At 36.6% G+C, this 23,421-nt stretch overlaps 2 protein-coding genes across 3 annotated transcripts; one reads left to right on the top strand and one right to left on the bottom strand.

Annotated features, from left to right (window-relative positions):
* The first annotated feature begins 2,515 nt into the window (after positions 1 to 2,515).
* On the top strand, positions 2,516 to 8,035 carry wu:fc75a09 (uncharacterized). Of its 2 annotated transcripts, none has more exons than XM_058792569.1 (2): positions 2,516 to 2,653; positions 4,568 to 8,035. In XM_058792569.1, exon 2 carries the CDS (start codon positions 6,469 to 6,471, stop codon positions 7,384 to 7,386), a length of 918 nt encoding a protein of 305 aa, XP_058648552.1. In that variant the 5' UTR covers positions 2,516 to 2,653; positions 4,568 to 6,468; the 3' UTR covers positions 7,387 to 8,035. The 2 variants fall into 2 exon arrangements, with proteins under 2 accessions (XP_058648552.1, XP_058648561.1); XM_058792578.1 differs by having other exon boundaries at positions 4,568 to 6,347.
* A 131-nt stretch (positions 8,036 to 8,166) lies between these two features.
* patl1 (PAT1 homolog 1, processing body mRNA decay factor) lies at positions 8,167 to 23,011 on the bottom strand. Its single transcript, XM_058788719.1, is given in 19 exon segments — positions 8,167 to 8,714; positions 11,111 to 11,260; positions 12,845 to 12,936; positions 13,060 to 13,185; positions 13,324 to 13,483; positions 15,661 to 15,806; positions 16,031 to 16,090; positions 16,324 to 16,421; positions 16,621 to 16,735; positions 16,930 to 17,080; positions 17,161 to 17,354; positions 17,468 to 17,554; positions 17,804 to 17,905; positions 18,224 to 18,424; positions 18,520 to 18,585; positions 20,820 to 20,905; positions 20,908 to 21,219; positions 21,994 to 22,093; positions 22,853 to 23,011. Coding segments are annotated over 19 exon segments (2,283 nt in total). The 5' UTR covers positions 22,868 to 23,011; the 3' UTR covers positions 8,167 to 8,692.
* Between the last annotated feature and the right edge of the window lie 410 nt (positions 23,012 to 23,421).

Genomic DNA, 23,421 nt, shown 5'->3' with positions numbered 1-23,421 from the left:
TCCTTGACCGTTCTCAAAAAGCACTGGCATCCAAAAGTGACTTACAGGTAGTTGTGACCTACCTAAATATAGGCAACTTGTAATTGAAGAAAACACAATTATTCAGATGGTTTTCAAATCTTTAATATACTATGTATTTATACATACAAGTATTTAGCTCAGAGTAATAAATGATCTCTGCCCTAAACACACTCATGTCTGCTGGCCTGGAGAGGTCTGTGCTCCTGTCTGAAGTGCATATAGGCGATCTGTAGCACATGGGTTCAGACCTGAATACACACAGACTCATGGGGACTCGTGTCATGGTGGGGCTGGGGACCTAAACTGAGGTCAGAAAGTTTCCTGTAAGGGGTAGGTTTAGGTGTAGTATGTTCTAAACCGTTCCTAATCTTCTACTACAAACCAAAAATATGTACATTTTCTACACACAAAAAAAAGATACATAGGCCTACTGTTTAGGGCATAGTATAAATAGGATGCACCATACATATCAACAGCATTCGATCATTTTAAACAAATCTGAGTTACAGTTGTCAAATAAAACGTCAAATAAACCTAAACAAAATCATTTCCCGGTGTATACCTAACCTTACCTTCTGTCGTTGGCCTAGTTTCAGAATTTAAAGTTGGAGCCGAAGTGTGTGCTGTATCTGCTATACCAACACGAGATAGGCTATTACAATAGTTAACTTTACAAAATAACTCTATGACATACAAAACTCAATTTACACAAAAAATTCGCTCTTACAATTTTCTAAACGACTCGCCGCCTCGCGGAGCAACTGGGCAATCAACCTTCTTTCCGCCATGATGGATCTACAAACTCCCGCCAAACTGTTTTTTATTTTTTTATTTTATTTTATTTATTTGAAATAACAGTAGGGGAATACAAAGTCATACATTTACATTTACATTTACATTTATGCATTTAGCAGACGCTTTTATCCAAAGCGACTTACATTGCATTCAAGTTACAGTTTTTACATTTTATCAGCTCTTGCTTTCCCTGGGAAATATAAGTCTATAAAAACAGACAATTTTTGAAATTTTCATACATTTTTCAAAAATTATATATCTAATACATCAATAATCCTCTTTAATAGTTGAGATGTCTTAACAGCTTTACGATTGTTCTGTATTAAAGTTAGGGAGTCATAAAAAACCTTTAAATCAATGTAAAATAGTCTACCATTTGGTACAGTTAACATACATTTTGCTTTGTGTATGTGATATTTCCCCAATAAAACAATAATTTTAATTATATTGTCCATTTCCATAGATTATGTATCACAATCCAAAAACAAGACCATTATATCAGTTATAGTGACAAACTTGTAAAACACTTCAAAAAGAAACAAAGAAACTTGGGACCAAAATAGTTTGGTATAATCACAACTGAAAAATAAATGAAAAATGGTTTCTGACTCTTCTTTACAAAAACAGCATAAGGGCGAGAACCCCTCTTTAAACTTACTGATAAAATCATTACATGGATAATATCTATGCATTGTTTTAAAATGAATTTCTTTAACCTTATTAGGAATTACATATTTATTCATATCTGACCACGGATTCTGAAATAAAAGCGAGGGATAATCCTGTTTCCATTTCACCACTGCCTTAGGAAAAATACTTTTTTCTTTCGTGAAGATTTTCCTAATATAAAAGTTATTGAATTTTTTTTTATCTCTGATAGAAAGGCCCCCAACAGTAAGATCTGGAAGAGAACCAATAACCGGCTTATACATTTTTTCATTTTTAATAAGGTGAAGTAGGTTTGGGGATATATTCGTTTTATATATTCACTGGAAGATACATTTAATCCACAATTATTAATAAATTCAGTGTAATTATATAGATCACCTGATGATTTAATAAATCTGTAACAAAAATTAAACCTTTGTTAAACCAATCACTCCAAAAAATGGACTTGTTTTTGAATAATATATGTTGATTGTTCCAAATAACACATGAATGGGGAGAGAAATTATGTTTATAGACTAATTTCCATGCATCCAAAGTTTGTTTGTGAAAGTTAGACAACTTAATGGGGAGCTTTTGCATTTAAAGTCACAGGCAAGTAGGAAATGAAGACCACCACATTTTTAAAAAATAACATTGGGTATAGAGAACCATGGAAAATTATTATCACAAAGACAGTGCTTGATAAACTCCCGCCAAACTGTTCGACTGCAATGACTGTTGACACCCCCTCATTAGCATGTTGAGTTGTGGAAAAATAAATACGGAACTACATTCAAAAATGAATAAACGGTTGAAAGGGGGGACTCTACTTTCAGTTTAGCATTTCCTTTAGCATTTTTTTTTTTTTTAATTATTTATTTTCTCGCACATTTAATTATTTATATATTTATTTATACAGGAATATGTGGATTTATATATTTATTTACGTATTTATTTGCGTATTTATTTATTTATTGTTTTTGCAGGTTTGGTCCTCCATACAAAACAACTGTTAGAGGAAACCAGAATGTTAAAAAAAGAAGAAGAAAAAAAAGACACACCCACTTTCATTCACTCGCATTTCCCCCAAATGAGCTTCTCTTCTTCCTCTACTTCACTCCTGCTGCTGCGGCGAGATAAACAACAAGAAGAGATTTCTGCGACTACAACTATATTTGATAACAAAGAGGTACAGTAGCCTTTGGGTTTTATTATTCTTTTTCTGTTTGCACATTTAAAAAGTTATTTCGGCTGTAACTTTCTGCTATTTGACTCTTGCGAGATCAGTCGTGTGTGATGAAGTTTAAGCACGCTATATAGGGGAGACTGGGGACGGTTGTGACACTTTTTGCATTTGCTTTAGTTTCTCAGAGACTGTTTGCATTAGAAAGCCAGAATTTTAATACAATAAAGCCACATCAGTCAGCTACTCACTCACATTGCTGTAACACATGCACATATGATTATATACATACAATTTATACTTATAGGCAAATGGGCAAAGTCAAATGTTGCAACTGACCCCACAACAGGGGACGGTTGCAACAGTCCACAGGGGCAGTTGCAACATTCATTAAAATGTAATTAAAACAATTCTTAAATATCTTTTTTTTATTTTTTTTTATTTGTGCCTAGACATGGTCTTTAATAAGTTAAATTGGCTGTATATAAACAAAGAATAGTAAATGTGAGGTGGGGGAGCTGGGCATTTTCAAGTAACAACCATGTCTTGGTTAATTATTACAATACATTTGAACAACAAAATATGAATTTAATCAGAATCATGACACTGAAATTTAATAATAGCCTACTTCTGTTAACATCTGTGAAAGGTTACTGAACTGAGGCCATTGCTATCTTAAGACTGTCTTAAGAACTAGTTTGACCAATTAGCAGTTAACAGTGGTAATCAGTCTTACTTTTTTTCAATTCAAATGAGACAAATCTACCATTTTATGGAACTGACTTGAGTCCACTTTTGAAATGAGTCCACTTTTACTTAAATAAAAAAGGAGAAATGTTGTGTAATGTTATGGCAAGCTTTTACATCAATGTTGTGGTAAGGGACAGCATGTTGGGACAGTTGCAACAACATGTTGCAACCACACTGACAGCCGTTACAAAACTTGGGATATTAGCTTGACACAATATCTTTGACACATGCCAGCTATGCCTATTAGAAGCTAAGAAAACACAGATATAAATCATATGTTTTTACAATGCGTCACACAAACAACTTAGAAAAAAGTTTATAAATCGATTTTTTTTGGCACAAAAGATGACATACATTTAAAAAGTTAGAAAAGTGGCATTACAAAGGTAAAAAAAAACAAAAAAAACAAAAAAACAACTTCACGGAAAGGTTCATTTCTGTCATTGATCAGAAGGTGTCTGTTCCTTTTTTTTCTGTTCTGTTCTTTATTTTCTTTATTTTTTTTTAAGTAGGAGCACTAGTGCTCCTGAAAAGAAATGTAAGTGTAGAGTCTTATAATATTGTAATATTAAAAGTATGTAATATTAAAAACTAACTGCTAACTAACTTATTATAGATTATAAAGTGTTTTATAATTAAATACATCTAAAAGGTCATCTAAAATTTCCATTATGATATGGCAGAAATATGTTGTTAGTAACATTCTAGAATAATTTTTTGTGGAAGATACACAGTTACTAATTACTGTTGCCAGAAAGTAATAAGTAAAGTAACAATTTTATTTTTGAAACTAGTAATGAGTAATATATTACATTCTTTGAGTAACTAGCCCAACACTGGTTGTTATAAAGAGAATTTGTCAAATATAAACTAAGATTTTGACTCAGGTTAACCCTCTAAGCTTACTGTATCATATTTGATGTGCAAAATTTCTAAGGCATTGCAAAGTTTTATGTATGTACAGAGGTGGCTGTGTAGAGCTGAATTTGAGGTCAAAGAGATAAAGATGAAACTTTTCCAAATATCACTACTCATGCTCAAAAATATGTATTATGCAGAAAGTAAAGCAATGTTTTATCAAACCCCTGCTTCAAAACCCTTACATATTTAAGTAATGAATGCATTATTATTTAATAATTAACATGTGTTTATTTTTCATCTTTCCATCAGATGAAGCCCATGCTGCAAAAAATCACAACTATATCCCAGCTAGAAGACAGTGGATTCGGTCAGCCTTGGCCCAGACATGGACTCAAGCTCTTGTACTGGTTTGCTAAAGACTGTATTTGGATTAATGACAACGACGACGACGAGATGTTCCTAGCATGTGACCCGGTGAAGGAACTCTACGGCTTTCACCTCTTTGAGAACAGATACACTATACGTAAAGAGAAACTTCTTCCAGATGTGGAGTTTCCCTATTACTTGCTGGGCAATCTGAATTCACCAGGAGCTGATATGCTGCCGAACTACATCAAGAAACACAACACCTACCAGCAAGACCACAGCAACGCGGACCGCATTATTGTCACCGTTCACGGTGAATGGAGGTTTGGGAAAATTTACGTGACCATGCACAAAGATCAGTCAAGTTTTGATCCATACGCCACATTTCATATCTCCAGGACCCTCCTGAAGAACATCAAATTATTCCAGAATCTAGAAGACTTTCTGCAGACCGTTGGGTATCAGGAGCCAGTTTTCCAGATGGTTATGTTGAGTATTACTGATACAGCGTATCATAATGATAAGGAAGCAACTTACGATGTTTCCGCAGATACTGATACACCATCTCGAAACTGTGTCTGTAGCTGTACCATACTCTGAAATTAGTTCTGAAACAACCAGCTGGATTAGATGGACTAGAACATTTATTTGCTTAGTAACAGAAACATGTGCTCATCTACAGACTTTTTTGTGCTTTCTTTTGACTTAAACGGTTAGTTCACCCAAAAATGTCATTTCAAACATTTGTAAAAAAAGTAAAAAGTAACATTTGGGATATAAAAACGTACTTACAGTGCAAGTGAATGCTCTATAAAAATGTGTGTATCAGGAAGGTCAGCTGCTAAGACTCCTGAGCTCTCATTACAAATCAGCTTGCTTCAGCACATTATGAAGAGAAAAGGAAAATGGCATTTCCCCCCCCCACAATAGTACCTGCAGATGTATAGTATTTTGTTGTAGCCAATTTATTGTGATAGGCCAAACTGTTTCTTCAAAACAAGCAGATAAAGTTGTCAAGAGGAAGAGGAGACAGACATAAGAAATGAGCAGCGATACTGAATTATCTAGTTGTCTCTTTATCAAAGCTCTGACACGGTCTGTACAGAAACACTTTCAAGGTCTTAGCAAAAGGGACAGAAATTTCCTCTGTTGACAACAGTTTTATCAGGGTGTATGAGATGATACATTTGTTCTCTCAAACAGTTACAAAGTCTGCTCTGCACAAAGAAATTAAGACCTCCAGGCCACAAAATAAAAAGTAAGTAAAAAGAAAGTATCACTATAAGGGAAAACTATATATATTGAGATTGCGATTTTTGTTTATGATGGTGGTGTACATTTTTAATATTTGTCACTTCCTGGAGATAAAGTTGGATGAGGTTAAGTTTTCTAGGGTAAGTGTTGCCACCCTTACACATCATGGAAAAAATTGTTGTATTGGTGTTTAAAAAAAACTAATTTTACTGAAAAAAAAAAGATTTTGAGAACAATGTTAATTAAGAAATTAGTATGTAAAATACATATAATGCAATATAGTAATGAGAATTTGGGAGGAAGTTCACTTATATTAGTGTGAGATTTTAGCAGAACACCCTGTGCCCTTTGAACGAATGCAGTGCTGATGGATGCTTATTTTGTGCTTAGCTTGCTGTTTGCATGATTTAAACTTTGCCACCGGAAATGCCACCAGATGCATCAATAAAGGATGTAGATTTCATCATGAGTTCAGGTTTGAGTGATGATATTAAGGAAGTTAGAGCGGCAAAGACTAAGTGTGAAGGAAATTACCCATCCTACAGAGAGAAGTGTTAAAGAGTGAGGTAGATGGAGAGTGTTGGATTTATATGCAATTACATGCAGCATGGAAAACATATCCGATAACTCCAGAAACAGTATGTCACAATAAAGATAAATGTGAAATACCAAGGCAAATGCCAAAAATAATACAAATGATGGGTAATTTGAAAGCAAACAGAACAATAACATTCGGTATTAAAGATCATAATTGCTCCCATATAGGATTACCGTTTAAAGGTCCAGCTTTTCATGTACAATCCTTTCCGGTAGATTTATGTATCTGTTCAAGTGACGGAAAGCATCATGTAGGAATGTCTGATTGTAGGAACACCATAACACTGAATCATACAGATGGTACTCACAACTGTACTATTAAATTCTTTAATCAAACTACGAGGAATTTTGTGTGCCCATTTTCTCATATTGACAGCGCTCCAGGAATGATTTGGACCTGTGGAGGATACTATCATTTAGATCAGGGAGACTGGCGTGGATGTTGCTACCCAGCTCTGCTCTCAACAGGAACTACAGTATTGACAAAGAAAGACATAGAAGAGAATGATGCAAAACTAGAACAAAGTCGCAGAAGACGAGATATATCTGACATGCCTAATCGTTATAATGGATATAAGACTGTAAGTCCATGGACAAAACCATGGGAGAATGTAGGGTGGTCTCTAGCAGGTATTTTTACCGGAATAGGGACTACGGCCGCTTTGAATAAAATGAATGGGTTAGCATGGCAAGTTTTATCATTGGAGAATGATAGAGGAATTAAAGAAAATGAGAGAAGCCGTTATACAGAACAGAGTAGTTTAGGCGTTCTCACATCGCAACAAGGAGGAGTTTGTAAAATGTTAGGAGTATCTTGTTGTTTTCACATTCCAGATAACTCTCGTGGAACATATGAAGAAATCCATCCCGGAGCCAGAGAAAGTGGACTCTTCTTGGTTCAGCTGGTTTAGCACCCTCTGGGGTGGATGGGGAACTTGGATTTTTCACACTGTTATACCTATTAGCATGTTATCTTTGTTTTTATTAATGATCACACCATGTGTAATGCAGTGTTCTTGTTACCCGTTCAATCACAGCCCTCATGACAAGAGATACTTATCAAGTAATGATGAATGTGCAGAACGTGAGGACATTTGGTCCTAACGTAATACCAATTGAGCGGGTTACTGAATATGCAATTGATGCTGATACAGATGCTGAAGATGATTATGCTCATACATACGATTTGGAACCGGAAGAACCGATAGAATCAGAAGTGTAAATTCTTGAATGTATGTCTCACTAGCTAAGATAGATAGAAATTCAATAAGTAGTAATTAATTCCGATGATTACACTGGTTATTGGGATAACTTGTTGATTTTGATGACGTAATGATTGTGTGTGTATATATATATATATGGTTTTTAAAATTTGCACAAGAGTGTTCAGTAGGCAAGACATCATATTGTCTTAAAGTGGCCATTGTGAGATTTTAGCAGAACACCCTGTGCCCTTTGAACGAATGCAGTGCTGTTGGATGCTTATTTTGTGCTTGGCTTAATAAAGCTGAGCTCTGGTTAAACGGGACATTTGTGTCTTGTCTTTAATCCCCGAGGTTTCTCTTCTCTGTACATCCTGACAGCCTGACTCCAGATCTCGGTCTTGTTATTTTATTCTAACAATTAGAAAAGTTCAGGTTTTCCAGGTGTGTTAGAAACCCAGCTAAGATCAAAACACCAATACACCAATCTTTGTATAATAGAAAGTTTTAATTTCATGTGTATCACAGGCATCATGTCAAGATATTTAAAAATGAAGAATACCTTTGTTTAAACCTTCATTTAAACTCACAGACACACTTGCACAGTCACTCTTTGCAAACATACAACAAGCTGCAGTGTATAAGAAAATTAAGATATTAATGTACAGCAAAATTCTCCTCAAATCTATGTGTCTATAAATAAGGTCGGATGTTGTCATGATCGAGCCATTTCACAGGGAAACCTCGCCACACGCTGCGGTCCCTTTCCTGGCTCTTCTGCGCAGAGCTGACCCTAATGGAAGCTAAAATACATTTACCTGATCGCCTTTATTGACAAACCTATGGGACAACAGTTTATTACCATTTAAACATTATTCTTATCTATTGTGACTCTTATAACGATAAAGGAAAAGTGACCTGGCCTCACCCTCCAATACATATCACACATTAAACTGCTCATTCACAAATACATTAACAGTCAGTCTCTCAACAACTGCCACATTTGAAGTCACTTCTACCTGGACAGGGCTGTGATCCTGAAAAGAAAATAAAGACAAGTCAATCTCAATAAAAGACCTAAATAACCTGATCTCTTCCTTTCTTTCATTTATTTGATCACATCTATTTTACACGAAACACAAAAACCAAACATGTCCAAACATTCCAGGACTGGTCTATATTGGATACTCCTGATATATTTGTGATTATATATTTGCAAAAAATGCTTGCTTTAATTAAGTATGCATGCATATATTAAATATACAAATAAATAACATTTGATATGCACGTAAATGTTACTTGCTCTAAAACAGAAGTGCAATTTTTGCATATGTATAAATGATGTTATGACATTTTGTGTGTATAGGTAAAATGTATATATTTTGTGTATATGTAAAATACTACCAAGTAAAAAACTTTAATAAATAAAAATGTAAAAATCATAATATATAAATAAAATGCTGCTTTTTGTACTTATTTTATTATTAATATTATTATTATCATTTATATTATTATTATTATTAGGGATGCACCAATACCACTTTTTCCAGTACTTGCCCTATACCGATACTTTTATTTTTGGTACTTGCCGATACAGAGTAATGATACCAATATTTTCATTGCATTTGTAAATTTTTTAAATATTGGGTACAGAAACCAAAAGAGTATGTATAATGTTAGCTGGTTAACTTCATTTATCAAATAGATACAGTCAAACCAAAATTTATTCAGACACCTTCAACATTTCTCACATTATCACAGTTTATTCGCTATAGTTTAGAAAATGGTAGTAAAATATGACAAGAACTAAGAGTTAAACTGTGTCAGAACAAATTCAGCTTGATAATGTCAGATAACTTTGATAGAAAGGTATGTGATGGATTACAATCAACCAAAAGTATTCAGACAGCTGTTAGTATGACAATATTTACACAACTATCAATACTTTGTCAGGCAACCCTTAGCCTTAATGACAGCCTGTAGTCTCCTGGGCATGCTGTCAACCAGGTTCATGCAAACCTGAACTTCAGTTTTTTTCCCAGACTCGGTCTGAATAATTTTTGGTCCCAAATTTGTATCAATTTTACTGGTAGTCCACTGTATGAAGATTTTTTTGTTATAATATGTCACAGTTTACTTTATTTTGCTATCCTCACTTACTTAAATGAACTATAGTGTCCTGCACCCACTAGTAAAAACAAAATATCAAAAATTATATCTGGTGTCTGAATGATATTTGGTTTGACTATATCATTCAGTTATTTTCACACTTAATTATGCCCATTAAAATGTATTTTACAAGTTTTTGTTACTTTCACTATTCATTTTTTTGCTCTATGGTACATCATGTTTAATTTAATCGCATTAGAGCTACTCCATTGCAGGGGCTCAGTACTGTAATCACGCGTTTTACAGTAATAATGCAGGTAACCACTCGTTCTAAATCTCCTAAATGTGATATTTTCAGAAATCAAAGTCGCGTTTTTTCATCTGAAACGTGCTGCGATTTATATTCCAAAGCCACTCATATAATGCAGAAACACTCATGAAGCAAGCAATACACGCGTGCACATATTTGTACTGGTGCAGAATGAGAGGGACAAGTACAGTACAGCCTAGCGCATTTCACACAGGCTGTTAGTTTCACTTTCGCCAGAAAGTCGTGTATGCTTAAGGTTGAAAATAAATGATGTTTATAGTGAATGCCCCTATAAATTGTCTTATATTTACGATTTAGTTTTAAGCTAAATGATGCGTGTGTTAAGTGAGCGAACATCAGTAAAGATCACACAACAGAAGTGCGCGCGCTCTCTCTCCCTCCCTCCCTACCGTTAAGTAACTTGTGCATTGTTTTACTTGTTTTTGACACATCCGACCGAACTACAAACTATCCAGTGATGTCTGTGAGAAAGGGATATTCACTCGATGAGCTCGCGCATCTGAGCCACCGCGCGCTCAATCCACTCAGCGTGCTTTGCTTATCAGCTCGCGCACATCAGCTATAGGCGTTAATACTGAATGTTTAACATTAAATTCATTGCATACATATACTTCGTAGACATCCTTAATCTCGAATAACTCCATTCTGCTGTCTGTTGTTGTGTTGTCGGTGTTTCTTTGTCTGAAAATGGCACTTATCACATGCTGTGTGGTATCGACGTTTGGCATTTTAACGAGTACGAGTACAGGAGCTCGGTATCGGTGCATCCCTAATTATTATTTTTGTGATTTCCATTAATCTCAGTATGTTGAAAATGTCAATAACAGGAATCACATATATACACAGGTCTGAATAATATTAGTCAACATTTGAAGTGAATCCACTTCAAACGTTGACTACTGTATATCTGAAATATTGAATAGTTTATAAATATGGATCAGATCTATTGTCTTATATGCATTTTAAATCTTGAGTTTTAGAGGACAAACTCACTGTAGCTTCTCCTGCAAGAGCTCGAGTCTTTGCCGGTCCACATATCGAGAGAACAGTGACACTAGGTTTGGAGGAGTAAACAGCGGCGATGAAAGCGCAGAGGACGGGACCTTCAAAAGCTCCCGCGTCACAGAGAACACCAACTCAGTCCTGGAAACAGAATGAAAACAATTGGTATGAAGAACAGGACAAATTGAATCATTAGAGCTGGGTAAAAAAAAAATATTGATCTCGCGATTTTAATTGATTTTCATTTTTACGGTACGATATCGATTCTTAAAACACAAGAATCGATTACTCCAGTCTGTTTTCAGTTAATGGACGCAACATCGAAGGGCACCTCCCATCCAATAAATCGCAATAAGCATTGTGTTTTGGTACTTTAAATATGAAATGAAGTCTCAAATTTCAAATTCTGTCCATTGTATTTCATATTCAAACAATAAATGCCGTTTTGGCGCCATTTAATCTGGAGTGACAGTTCGCTGTAGCGCCTCAGTTCAACATACGTGAACCGATCATCTCCTCCAATTTAATACCAGATAAACAACATAAACATGACTAAACATCCGAAGGCAAGTCAAAAGAAAGAGTACTTTACAATCCGTATCCTGTCTCATGTAATCCCTCAATGTGTTCAGCCGCGCAAAAATGTCAATATAACGGCTTGTAAACAATGTCACGTAACGTCCCATTTACCTCAGAAAAAACATATTCAGTGACCATAAACTCATTACTAATACTTGATGATTATGCTCATACTTATCATTTGGAACCTGAAGAACATGTAGACTCAGAAAGAGAAATGTAAATATCTAATGTCTAAGTAGAGTTCCTCTTAGCTTGCCATATAATAGAATATATCTTGACTAAAAGGCAATATTAAGTAGCTTCTTAAACTTTCAGGCACAGGGATGTTTCGATAGGCAAGACATCCGGTTCTAGATTCTAGGACACCCTGTGCTCTTCTGTACCTCCAAAGGATGCAGCATTACATCATGGTCATGGGACATGTTTTCCTTAACTGGCTACACTAAGTCTTACCAAGTCTACATATAATGTACCCTCACAATAAAGCTTTGTACCTTGAGTGAACTACACTACTTGTGTCTGTGTCATTCCCGTGTACCCGCTTCCTGTGCTCCATCTCTTAACTAGACTGGATCTTCTCAAATTCTTTATTCTAACAGTCAGCTAGAAAAATAAACTGTAGAGAGGGGCATTTTGCTAAATATAGGCACCATAGAATATATTCATTATAATTTTTACTGTTCTTCGATGTTTAATTTATATTTTTTATGACAGCCACCATTTAGATGTCTATATTTAAAAAATAATATTTCTACTTCAATTCGTTTTATGTAATTGTAACTTTTATCATAAAAACTTATTTAAGTGAAATTTGTTGTATAGCCTAAAAAAAAAAAATCAGTCAGTTTTAACCTTCAATATTATAGTAATGTAGTACCAACTGACTCATGTAGATTTTACAGCATTAGTTCAGAGAACTTTTTTCCTTGAGAAAATTTGGCACGTGTACCTGATATATATCCAAAACAATCAATATTGAATCAAAAGCTTGTGAATGAGAATCGAATCGAATCGTGAAATTTGTGTCAAAACCCAGCGCTACGAATCATGATGAAATACCACTTTCACACACGAAGTGGAATATACTGTGGAATACCAAGCATGCCTGTAGGGGAAATGGATAATACACAGACAGATGCTCACCAGCGGTTATCGTCCATGAGCTGACAGTTGGGATCGGAGCTCTGCATCCTCTCTCCTTCACTCAGAATCAGATAGAGCAACGTCACGCCAAACTAACAAACACAACGCATACATTACTGAACTACCATTGGTTTAGTTCAACAAAAAGCCAGAGGAGACCGTGCACTTTTGCCATTTAAAAAAAATCTAATAAAAATCAAATTTGACTTTGATACCTTATTTTGCAGCACAAGGGGCAGCTGTCCTTCACTGCCCTGCAGCTCCTGAAGGAGATCAGTGAGGGAGGTACTCGACATGGACTGGATTACTGCTGTCACTGGCTCTACCAACCAACACAGTACCTATGAGAGAGAACATGCAAATGAGGAAACTTAAAAAAAAGCTAAGAAGCTGACTCCTTTTTCCATAACCTATAGAACTTGCCACATCTCATTCTCTTCACTGAAAGCGTACAAAAACCCACTCGTCTGTGACTGTACCTGGTCTTGTTTGTCTTTCTTGGCCAGAGCTGGAAGGTTCCTGGCTATTCCCATGACAACAGCAGCAGCCTGGGGCTGTGGCAGGAAGGGGAGGAGTCTGGAGATGAGGCGTTTCCCCTTACGCACAGACATGATCATCAAGCACTGCTCATCGCTCACTCTGCAGAAGGGTGGAAAGTAGGTCTGTTACATTCACAAACCTTCTAGTAGTTGATACTAATATCAGTGACTTCACACAGCTCTTGACTACAGCACAAAACGACGCTGTTTTAACATGCTTGTTTATTTAAAAAAAATAAAATGGGTTTAATCAGATAGATCCTTCAAGGTATCTTGGAGGGGTGAGGTGTCCAAGACGCAACATCTAACTACTGGGGTGCCTCAGCGCAACGATTCTCATTATCGATTAATTGGGTCTGCCTGCGGCCCAATCCTGCAGATTTGCTTTATTCAACATCAAGAAGATCAGGCCCTTTCTTTCAGAACATGCTTCACAACTCCTTGTTCAAGCTCTTGTTCTGTCCAGGCTGGAGTATTGCATAGGCCTCTTGGCAGGTCTTCTAGCCAGTTCATTCAAACCTCTACAATTAATCCAGACTGTGGGCGCAAGATTAATCTTTAATGAGCCGAAAAGAACGTATGTCACACATCTGTTCATCAGTTTGCACTGGTTACCAATAGCTGCTTGCATAAAATTCAAGGCATTAATGTTTGCCTACAAAACCACCACTGGCTCTGCACCCCTTTACCTAATACTTCAGACTTATGTGCCCTCTAGAAACTTGCATTCTGCAAGTGAACGGCGCATTGCGCCAACCCAAAGAAGCACAAAATCACTTTTACATTAAAGCTGCAGTCTGTAAGTTTTGCCTCTTTGTCGCCATCGGTTTGAAAATCTGGAATTGCAGCTTTTTGCGGAATTATCTTCCCTGCGTGGGGTTGTGCTCTGGCACGGCTTCAGCGTGGATGATCCTAATGTTTTGAGGTGAATGTGTAGCTGTCAGTCACCGCACCAGTATGGATGTTTACTGCACTTCACGATCACAGATTATACCCTACATCTTGGAATATATGACCCAAATAAGAATTTTCACTGTATATTGCCATCTGAACAAGTAGCGTCTGCCATGTTTGCTCTGACCAACTGAGAAAAAAATAATAATAATAATTTCGCTATGGTGATTTAAATCTAAAGATCTGTTAGCTCATATCACATCAAACCGTGCAAATTATTATTATTGTTATACTTTATTCTCAAATTATTAATGTTAACAACATCAGCATTGCGTGACAATGAGTATAGTGTGTATTAGCATGTAGATTTCAATTTCTGTACAGTCTAATCTAATTGTCATGCCATTCAAACTTCATATTAAGAAATTCTTTTAACCCAAAAAGCAAATTATGCTCCCTTCGAACTGGTTTTCTTTAAAATACAGATAGCCTTATTACACAATATTTGTAAACAGAAGCACATTTAAAACTGGAATAATTTAATTTCATTCACATGTTTTTCATAAAGACAATCCTTTCTGGATTACAATCCACTATCAAAATGTTACATTTAATTATTCTATCTGCTGTGAGAAAAGGCTTTAAACGATGTGCCACCTGCAGGATCCTCAATCACATGCGATAGCTTAGTAGCTGGGACAACTTCTTTATGTTCTCTTCATGCTCGAATTTCCCACGAAATTCTACCCGTACCACTCAAATTAGAAAACATTATAAGCCAACTGTTGTGAATCGGGCTAAAGTATGGTGATAGTTTTGAACACTGGCTGGTTATGTACTTGCTTAAATATTGATTTTGGATCATTTTTAACCAAAAAAAAAAAAAAAGTTACGGACTGCAGCTTTAAATATTCCCTCCTGGTGGAATGACCTGCCCAACTCACTCCAAGCAGCTGAGTCCTTAGCCATCTTTAAGAAATGGCAAAAAACACATCTCTTCCATCTTCATTTGACCCTCTAACACTTGCACTCTCTATTCTATTTCTATTCTAACTACTTATTTTCTTTTTATTTAATATAAAAATGACCCTCTAACACTAGCAATCTCCATTCTTTTTCTATTCTATCTACTTTTTTTAAAATAAAAAAATAAACAATAAAACTTGCATACTGAGTTAGTCTAACTGAGACTTGTCACAGCACTTACATTATTATTGCTCTTTTGTTGATTTTGATTGCTTCTATTGTCCTCATATTTAAGTCGCTTTGGATAAAAGCGTCTGTTAAATGACTTAACCTAAATTTAAAAACATGATCAAAACTATTTCTCAACTAGGTTAGTTCATGTGCCTTTACGCATGTGGCTCTTCCTGTTGCACTCACCGGTCGTCCCACTCTTTTTCTCGGAGGGAGTTGTAGAGCTGCAGCGTGTGGGTTTTATGCTGTTCTAGCAGGGCATCTCTTTGGTGCTCAGGGGTCTGCAAGAACTTCTTCTCAAAGTCTTGCACTTCTAATAGAAGACTGTACATCTGCATAAAATATACAGGTTATTACTGTATTACATATTATACTTAGAATATTTTGTGTAATACTGATTTTATTACAGGGCTCAACAAAAACTTTCTGAAAACTATTTGTTTATATAGTTGTGGCCAGAAAAACACTTTCGGCAGGGAAAATATGAATCTGAACAACTGAACTGACTGAGCTAGTAGAAATAACCCACAAAAGCTTCACTTCTCTCCATTCTTACCTTCTCCACAGTGTAAAGGATTTGCCGTCTTTTGTTCCACACTTGCTTTTCTCTTTTTTCCTGTAAAATGACAAAAGAATGAACACTGGTACAAAGAACGGTACCATAATAACATGAACCTTTTGAATAAACTCTTTATTTATGAAGAAAAATGCATTACTAGGACCAGAAATAATCTGTTGAGTTCTTTTTTGCATGTTTGCATGGGTCTACTCATAAGTAACCAAAAACAGCCTCATAAGTGGTTTTATGAAAATAGTCTATGTAAACGGGTGAGGGAATAGAGTGCTGACCTCGTCATCACTGCGAGTGGTCACCACGGCATCAATCATTTTCCTTGGATTGTTCACACTGGAGACAGTGAGTTTTCCTAATGAGCCGGCAAACTGCACTGTGAAACAAACACAATCACAAAGTATTAGACCATTTGAATTAGAAATAATAGACTTGATAGAAATGCACAATTAAATCGCTAACAACTAAATATTAATTTTGCTTGCAAAATATACATTTTTGGTTTGCTTGTAGTTATAAGAATGCTAAGACAGGCATTTTTTTTTATGCCATTTTGCCATGTGTTGTTTTTTTACCTGGCCGATAGGTGTGCTCCAGTTTAGCCACCTGAGGAGTGATGAGTTTGGTGGTGTGCTCCTTCCTGTTGTCTCTGTCCCGCTCTTGACGCTTCTCCATTTTTTCATAGTAATTCTGCAAAACAAGAATTAAAAGTCATCATTAAGCAGCAATAAAAATCTACACTATATTTTTTACAAAATAACTAGATGGTAGACAAACTCTGATGACTCAAGCCTTGTCTAAAATTGTTTAACAAACTTTGAAGAATAAGGTTTTCATTTTTATGTGTGTCAGTCTTGGGTAAGTATGGGTAAAAGAGTGATTACCTGGTAATAGTAGTCATCCAGATACGGATCGGTGCTTTGAAGCTGCATCATTTGGATTCTTGCTACCCATTCCTTCTCTCTTTGTGTCATCAGATTGCCGTAAGGATCTCGGTTTTTCCTGTCTCCAACACCTCTCCCTCCGACATGATCACTGAGCGTATGAGTGACACAGAAACATTTACATGAGGCATTTCAAAGTCGTCATTCAGAGAGAGGACAGATGGTACCCACCCCAAGCCTCTGTTCTGCATCCTCTGGTTGAGCATCCTGCGGTGCTGTGGGTGGAGGTGGGTGGTGTTGTGTCGGATGGGCACGTGGCCAAGAGGTGGCCCGTGGGGACCCATTCTAGGACCAGACTGCCCAAAGAACGGCCTGAATCCCCCGACACCTCCCTGTAATAATGGGGGAGCTGGACCACGTGGGAACTGACCAACCGGACGAGGATAGCATAAGATAGAAAGAAAGTTTGTCATGTTTCTATGGTTAGGACATGACGGAAGCTCCAGAATCACTCTTATTAAATGGTGTATACTAATACCTGAGAGTTGAGCAGTTGGGCTCTCTGTAACTGAGACAGAACAGGGCCAACACCAGCAGGGAATGGAGGATGAGACAACGGTGAGTTCTGAGAGAGCAGAAAAAGGGTTTAGCATAATTTGTCATTTCAATACTGTTCAAAAACTTTCAAAATAGATATGAAACCAGATTGTTTTCCTCCCAAAAGCAAGGCAGACATTAGATGTCCCCTAAAGAGAACCTCAAGCACGAGCAAACAGGCATGAAAGTGTGGAAAATTGTTCACTTTTTTCACTGTATTATAGCACCACCGTCAGGCTGCTGGAGTTGACTGATTCTGAACTGATCTGGGACTCACAGCTATGCTGAGGATGTGGTTGGGGGACAGACGCTCAGGGAAGGGTGGTGGGTAGCGCAGTGGCACAGAGGCTCTCACGTGAATGGCTGAAGGGTGATTATTCTGAAGAAGAAAAATAAAAAATAAAAGTCGTCAATAAACCACTTTAATTCAATGTAAATCACTGCATCAACCAGAAATACTAAATGCAAACATATCAACACTCCTTGGGTTAATTTAGAAAAAAATACTACATTTTAAAGTACACTTTTACTTTATGCATTAAATAAATGGTTGGCTAACCAAGACTTGTGATAGCACTTTCATATTATTGCTCTTTAGTTGGTTTTGATTGCTTCTATTATCTTCATATGCAAGTTGCTTTGGATAAAAGCTTCTGCTAAATGTAAATATTTTAATGTATTTAGGATGACATCTTACCTGCTGATTGTGGACTTGACTCATGGGCTGTTTTGGAGGTGTTCCAATAGGTATAGCCCTTACAGGCGGACTTCCAATCACAGGTGAGCAGGAGCGAGGAGGCGGAACCCTTTCGGACAAATCCCGCCCTTCTTCTCTGCTGAGTGCAGGAGGCCGATTTGGAAGCCCCACCTCTTTGATAATGGACATAAGCGTTTTGTCCTGAGCAGTTAATCGAGAAGTTTAGAAGAACAGCACAGAAAGACAAATCAAGCAAACTTGAGAAAGATTTTTTTATATATACACAAGTGCTTTACCTCTTTTTGAGTGATTAGTCCAGGACTGAAGCCCATACTGTTCTCCCAAATACTGTGAGAGTTTATCTATGGGGTTGGGGGGAGAAAAAGGGAAATATTGGTTTATACATTTATACTGAATATTCAGAGCAGTAAGATAAACATCACAGAGACAAATCCACATTATTGACGTATCATAAAATAAAGCCAAGCATACTGCTAAATTTACCTGAAGGCTCCTACATATGTTTAAACGTTATTTTATCCACCTTAGTGCACACTAGATGCTTTCATATAGGGCAGACTAAACATAAAAACAAGGTAAGAAAATGCAATTCGAACCTGCAATTCCCAAATGCTCATTGGCCTTTATTATAAAGAGGTCAAACGTAAAAGGGTAGGTTCCTTAAAACTGATTCCAAAGAATATAAAACATGCATCAAGTTCCAACAGAGGGTTCTCTGTAATTTTCTGTAATTAAATCTATGGCAACATGCACATTTGTTTAATAAATCCTGGCTTCGGGCCCTGTTGTATATCTGTGTTATGATTCTATGCACACATAGTAAATGTACTATGCTAGGGGTGGGAAAACTTTTGACTCGAGGGCCACATCAAATTTTCCACATTAAGTGAGGGGCCGCATAATGTGTGTATGACAAATGAAGCTTTGAATTAATTTTTTTTTTATTCTAAATTGACACTCACTTACTACTGTACCGTATGTATACTTGTACATACATGGCAGTTCTTTTCTTGCACCATCTCTACCTATTTTTTTATGAGCACTTCATGACACACAGATAAGTTGCATTGGTGTACAAGTCGATTGATGTATAAGACACATTTTATCATTTCATTCAGAAATAATGTAAAATAAACTAAATGGTTACAAACATTAGAAACATGTATTTACATTCTCCACACTCCACAAAAAATCCTGTAAATTTAGCAGAGTTCAGAATAGAAAATAGATCCAATTGCAGAAAGCACGCTCAGAAAACACACAGCTTGCACATATAGTGCTGTTGTTTGCATTTCAATCGCTTAAATCACTTGTTTTTAAACCGCAATGCTTAAAAACGCATGTAAATTATGAGTTTTCGTGACCATAGCGCCCACAGTAACGTGACATGAGCGCACTAAATAGGCTAAAGCTTGCCTCAAAGCCCCAGCAAAAGTTACAATGAATGTGTCTGGGGGAAATAGTAAGGAGATATTTGAATTATTTATTAATAAACTAGTGTTTTCTGAATCAGTGTCACAAAGATGAAGTTAAAAATCCTGACTTGCCGTCTCGTCATTGGACACGCCTTTAGAAATAAATGCATCTTTACGGATTATAATGAAAGAGTTTTTGTTTTGGATATGAATTATTTAATTTTGTAGTAATTCAAAGCTTTCTATAGATATATTCATCATGTCTGTAAGGAAAATATTCACTGAGTTACGGTTCATTTCTGACGGGAAGCGCATCCTATTAAGTTTTCTTTATTTTAGAAAAGACGGTTTTCTTGATATCGTGAGTGCGCACAGCGCGCTTCAGTTTCCACTCTCCGCACAAACGACTGGATATGCACCTAATAGCGCACATTTATCTAGATCAAATATTTAAACTAACATTTTGATATGCTTTAAGTATTTCATATCTATAGATTTTATTACAACATTGTATGACATTGTCTCATATGATACTCATAAGTTTCTTCATATTGTGTATTTATCTCATGACAGCAAATCAGTAAAAGAATATAAATTGCACTATGAAAGATCTCCATGATTAGCCTGTTTTTGCACTTCCTGTTTTTCCCTGCTTGAAAATTTTTGTCCAATGAACGGATGACCTTAGCACATGTGTGGTTGTGTGTACAATTTCTGGTTCACTTGCAAAAAGGGCAGTATGAAAGCAAACCGCACCAAACAACAAAAAAAAAAGGTCAACATTGTATTTGGTCCGGACCAAAGCAAGTGAACTAGCGGACTTTTCTGTTGTGAATACACCCTAAGAAAACTATATTGAAATTGTATTATTTCAACGGATGTTGAAAACACTGGATCATGAGCTCATGTAAAAGAACACTTATATAGTGAATGTATTTTTTTAATTAAATCACAGTCTTTGCAATTCAATAATTAGACTATTTTTGCTTTATTTTAACTAATTGTGCAGCCCTATTTTGCCACACCCTTAAAATACCTGTTTGTAAAAGTTACCTGCTACAGTCCACACCTTGATGATGACATTTTCATGTTTTCAAATAGATTTACAAACCATTCATATCAATAATGGCTTAATATGATGGAGACACAATCACACAAACCTGTGGAAGAGGAGCCGGCCCTCTGTGCATGCGCTGCTGCTGTTGTTGGTAGCTCAGCAGCAGATGAGACTGTTCAGCTAATGCCGAGGCTGAGGAGCCTGACCGGACAGCATCGGAGGAAGGTGAGATCTGTCCGACCTGGCGGTGCCCACTCCAGCAATAGCAGGATCCGAGCCCAAGATGAGCCGAGTCAGCGACTCCGCCAGGTCACCGCCACCCCGTTCATCTATGTCAGGGTAAAGCCGGGAGGAAGAGGAGGGTTGAGGGAGGGCCGAAGAGTGGGCATTGCTGCCAGCGAGAGGGAGGTCAACGGAGGAGGCGTCGCCCGCTCCATGCACTCCGTCTCGTACCCGCTCATCAAGCTCTGCGAGGCGGGCGTGCTCCTCCTGCCAATCATCATCTACAGAGCAAAACATACGAGCTGATGTTACAATCTGATATGCCAATGTAACTTATAGACATATTGCTTAGTCCAATAAATTAGGTTCTTGAAATTGCGAAATATTATTAACAAAACATATCAAATATTCTTATGTTTACTTCATAAAAATCAGAAAAGATTTCACAGCAAAAAAACATGTGAATCATGACCTGAAGATGGACATTTTTACAATTGCACTAAAGCACCTCTTACTTACAAAATATCAGTTGCATGTAATAGATTATGTACAACAGGTTTTTGAGCAGTTTTAACCATTGGTCATTTTAGAGGCATAAGAAATTCATGTATCAGGTGTGACCCTGGACTACAAAATCAGTCTTAAGTAGCACAGGTATAATTGTAGCATTGTATGGGTCAAAATGATCGATTTTTCTTTTATGCCAAAAATCATTAGGATATTAAGTAAAGATCATGTTCCATGAAGATATTTTGTCAATTTTGTACCGTAAACATATCAAAACTTAATTTTTGTTTAGTAATATGCATTGCTAAGCACTTCATTTGGACAACTTTAACGGCGATTTTCTCAATATTTAGATTTTTTTTTTGCACCCTCAGATTCCAGATTTTCAAATAGTTGTCTCTCAGCCAAATACTGTCCGATCCTAACAAACCATACATCAAAGGGAAGCTTATTTATTCAGCTTTTTAATGCTATATCAAATGTGATATAGTAGACTTTGTTGGGTAAATTCATAAGTCCAGGTGTAAGGATTGCCGAGAAAAACTTACCTATTGCCCCTGCACCGAAAGTGTCATCATTGAACTGATCAATTTCATCTTCTTCCTGTACCAACCCTTCCTCCTCCAGGGTGCAGTCATCGTCAAAAGACTGCAAAATAACACAGGAGCAATATAGATTATACATGTACACATTTTCAACATGTCATAAAAAGTAGGGAGATCTAACTTAAGGAGGTGGAAAACAGTGGTCCTATGGAAAGATGATGCTGTAGCCACATGCACAGGTAAAATATTGTCCTTGTGCTCACAAAAAACCAACATGATCAGTGGTAGAGGACATTAATCTTAATTATTTGGGTCTTTTAACAACTAAAAAGACGCATCAGTCCTTAGAAACAGTTTATACATGTTCCCAATACTGAGTATGCAAACTGCTAAGTGCATAAACATTTAACGTTAACGATAACTACAGATAACAAGAAATCTAACAGAAACCCTTTCGCCCTGGAAACAGCACTCTCAGAGTGACAAAAAAATAATTAAAAAAAGCTTGGAAAATGAAAGCGATCCCAGTGCGTTTCCATTGCCCCGGTTAGTTGATGTACTAGCACGGCCTCGCTAACATGCTAACAAGGCCAAAGGTTTAATATCACACATCTGGGCCACACTAAACTCAAAACAGCGGATATTCGCTAAGGACAGTTGGCTGTTACAGATTTCAAGAAGCTTTTACATCTTGTTCAATACCAACACCAGAGGAAACTGATGGTTAGGCCTCTCAAACAATTTTAGCTCGCTTACTGTAGTGTCGTAAAACAAAGCCGCAATTTTCCATTAAAATATGAGATTAAATCTCTTTGAAAAGAGCCATTTCGACACACACTTCGTAAAGAAAGAAACCATTTACCTGAAAATGGAACATGTGTCTGTGTTAAAATGATCTCGTTTGATTCTGCTGCGCGAGACGCCGCGCGCGCTTGACACACGGCACAAGATTCCTGGCGCGCGAGCTTAAAGACATGCACACGGCGTGAGTGCGCTAAAAACACTACAGGAGTCTGTATTGGTGACCATAATTTGTGTCATAAAAGATCCAGTTTTCTGTTTGTGTATTTTGGAAAACTGTTAAAAATAGAAAAAACTTGGGATATAGGACATTGATTTTAAATTATGATATAAATCCCCTTAGGAAAAGAGTCCTGTTCACATTCCATAGGTTTGTTGTTGTTGTTGTTGTTTTTGACTAAATATACTGTTATGGTGTAAGCATGAGGAAACTGGGAAAATAATTAAGAAAACGAAAAGCCTAATGGTATTAATACAGCATTCTTCAAAGTACTTACACGACCATGTGAAAATGATGGTATATTAATAATGTAATTATTCAGCACCATGGTAAATGTGAGTTTAGGGAAATTTGTCACAAGCTTTATTTTAGTAGTTACAACGATTTGTGTCAAAAGTGCTGGTTGTCTT

The sequence above is a fragment of the Onychostoma macrolepis genome, chromosome 01 (assembly GCF_012432095.1).
Source record: "Onychostoma macrolepis isolate SWU-2019 chromosome 01, ASM1243209v1, whole genome shotgun sequence".
In the NCBI taxonomy this organism is placed as follows: Eukaryota; Metazoa; Chordata; class Actinopteri; order Cypriniformes; family Cyprinidae; genus Onychostoma; species Onychostoma macrolepis.
This window is presented reverse-complemented; position numbering and strand designations above follow the sequence as displayed.

Excerpts from the sequence above, each read along its gene's own strand:
- wu:fc75a09 (XM_058792569.1), top strand. The coding sequence starts at position 6,469 with ATGCAATTACATGCAGCATGGAAAACATATCCGATAACTCCAGAAACA.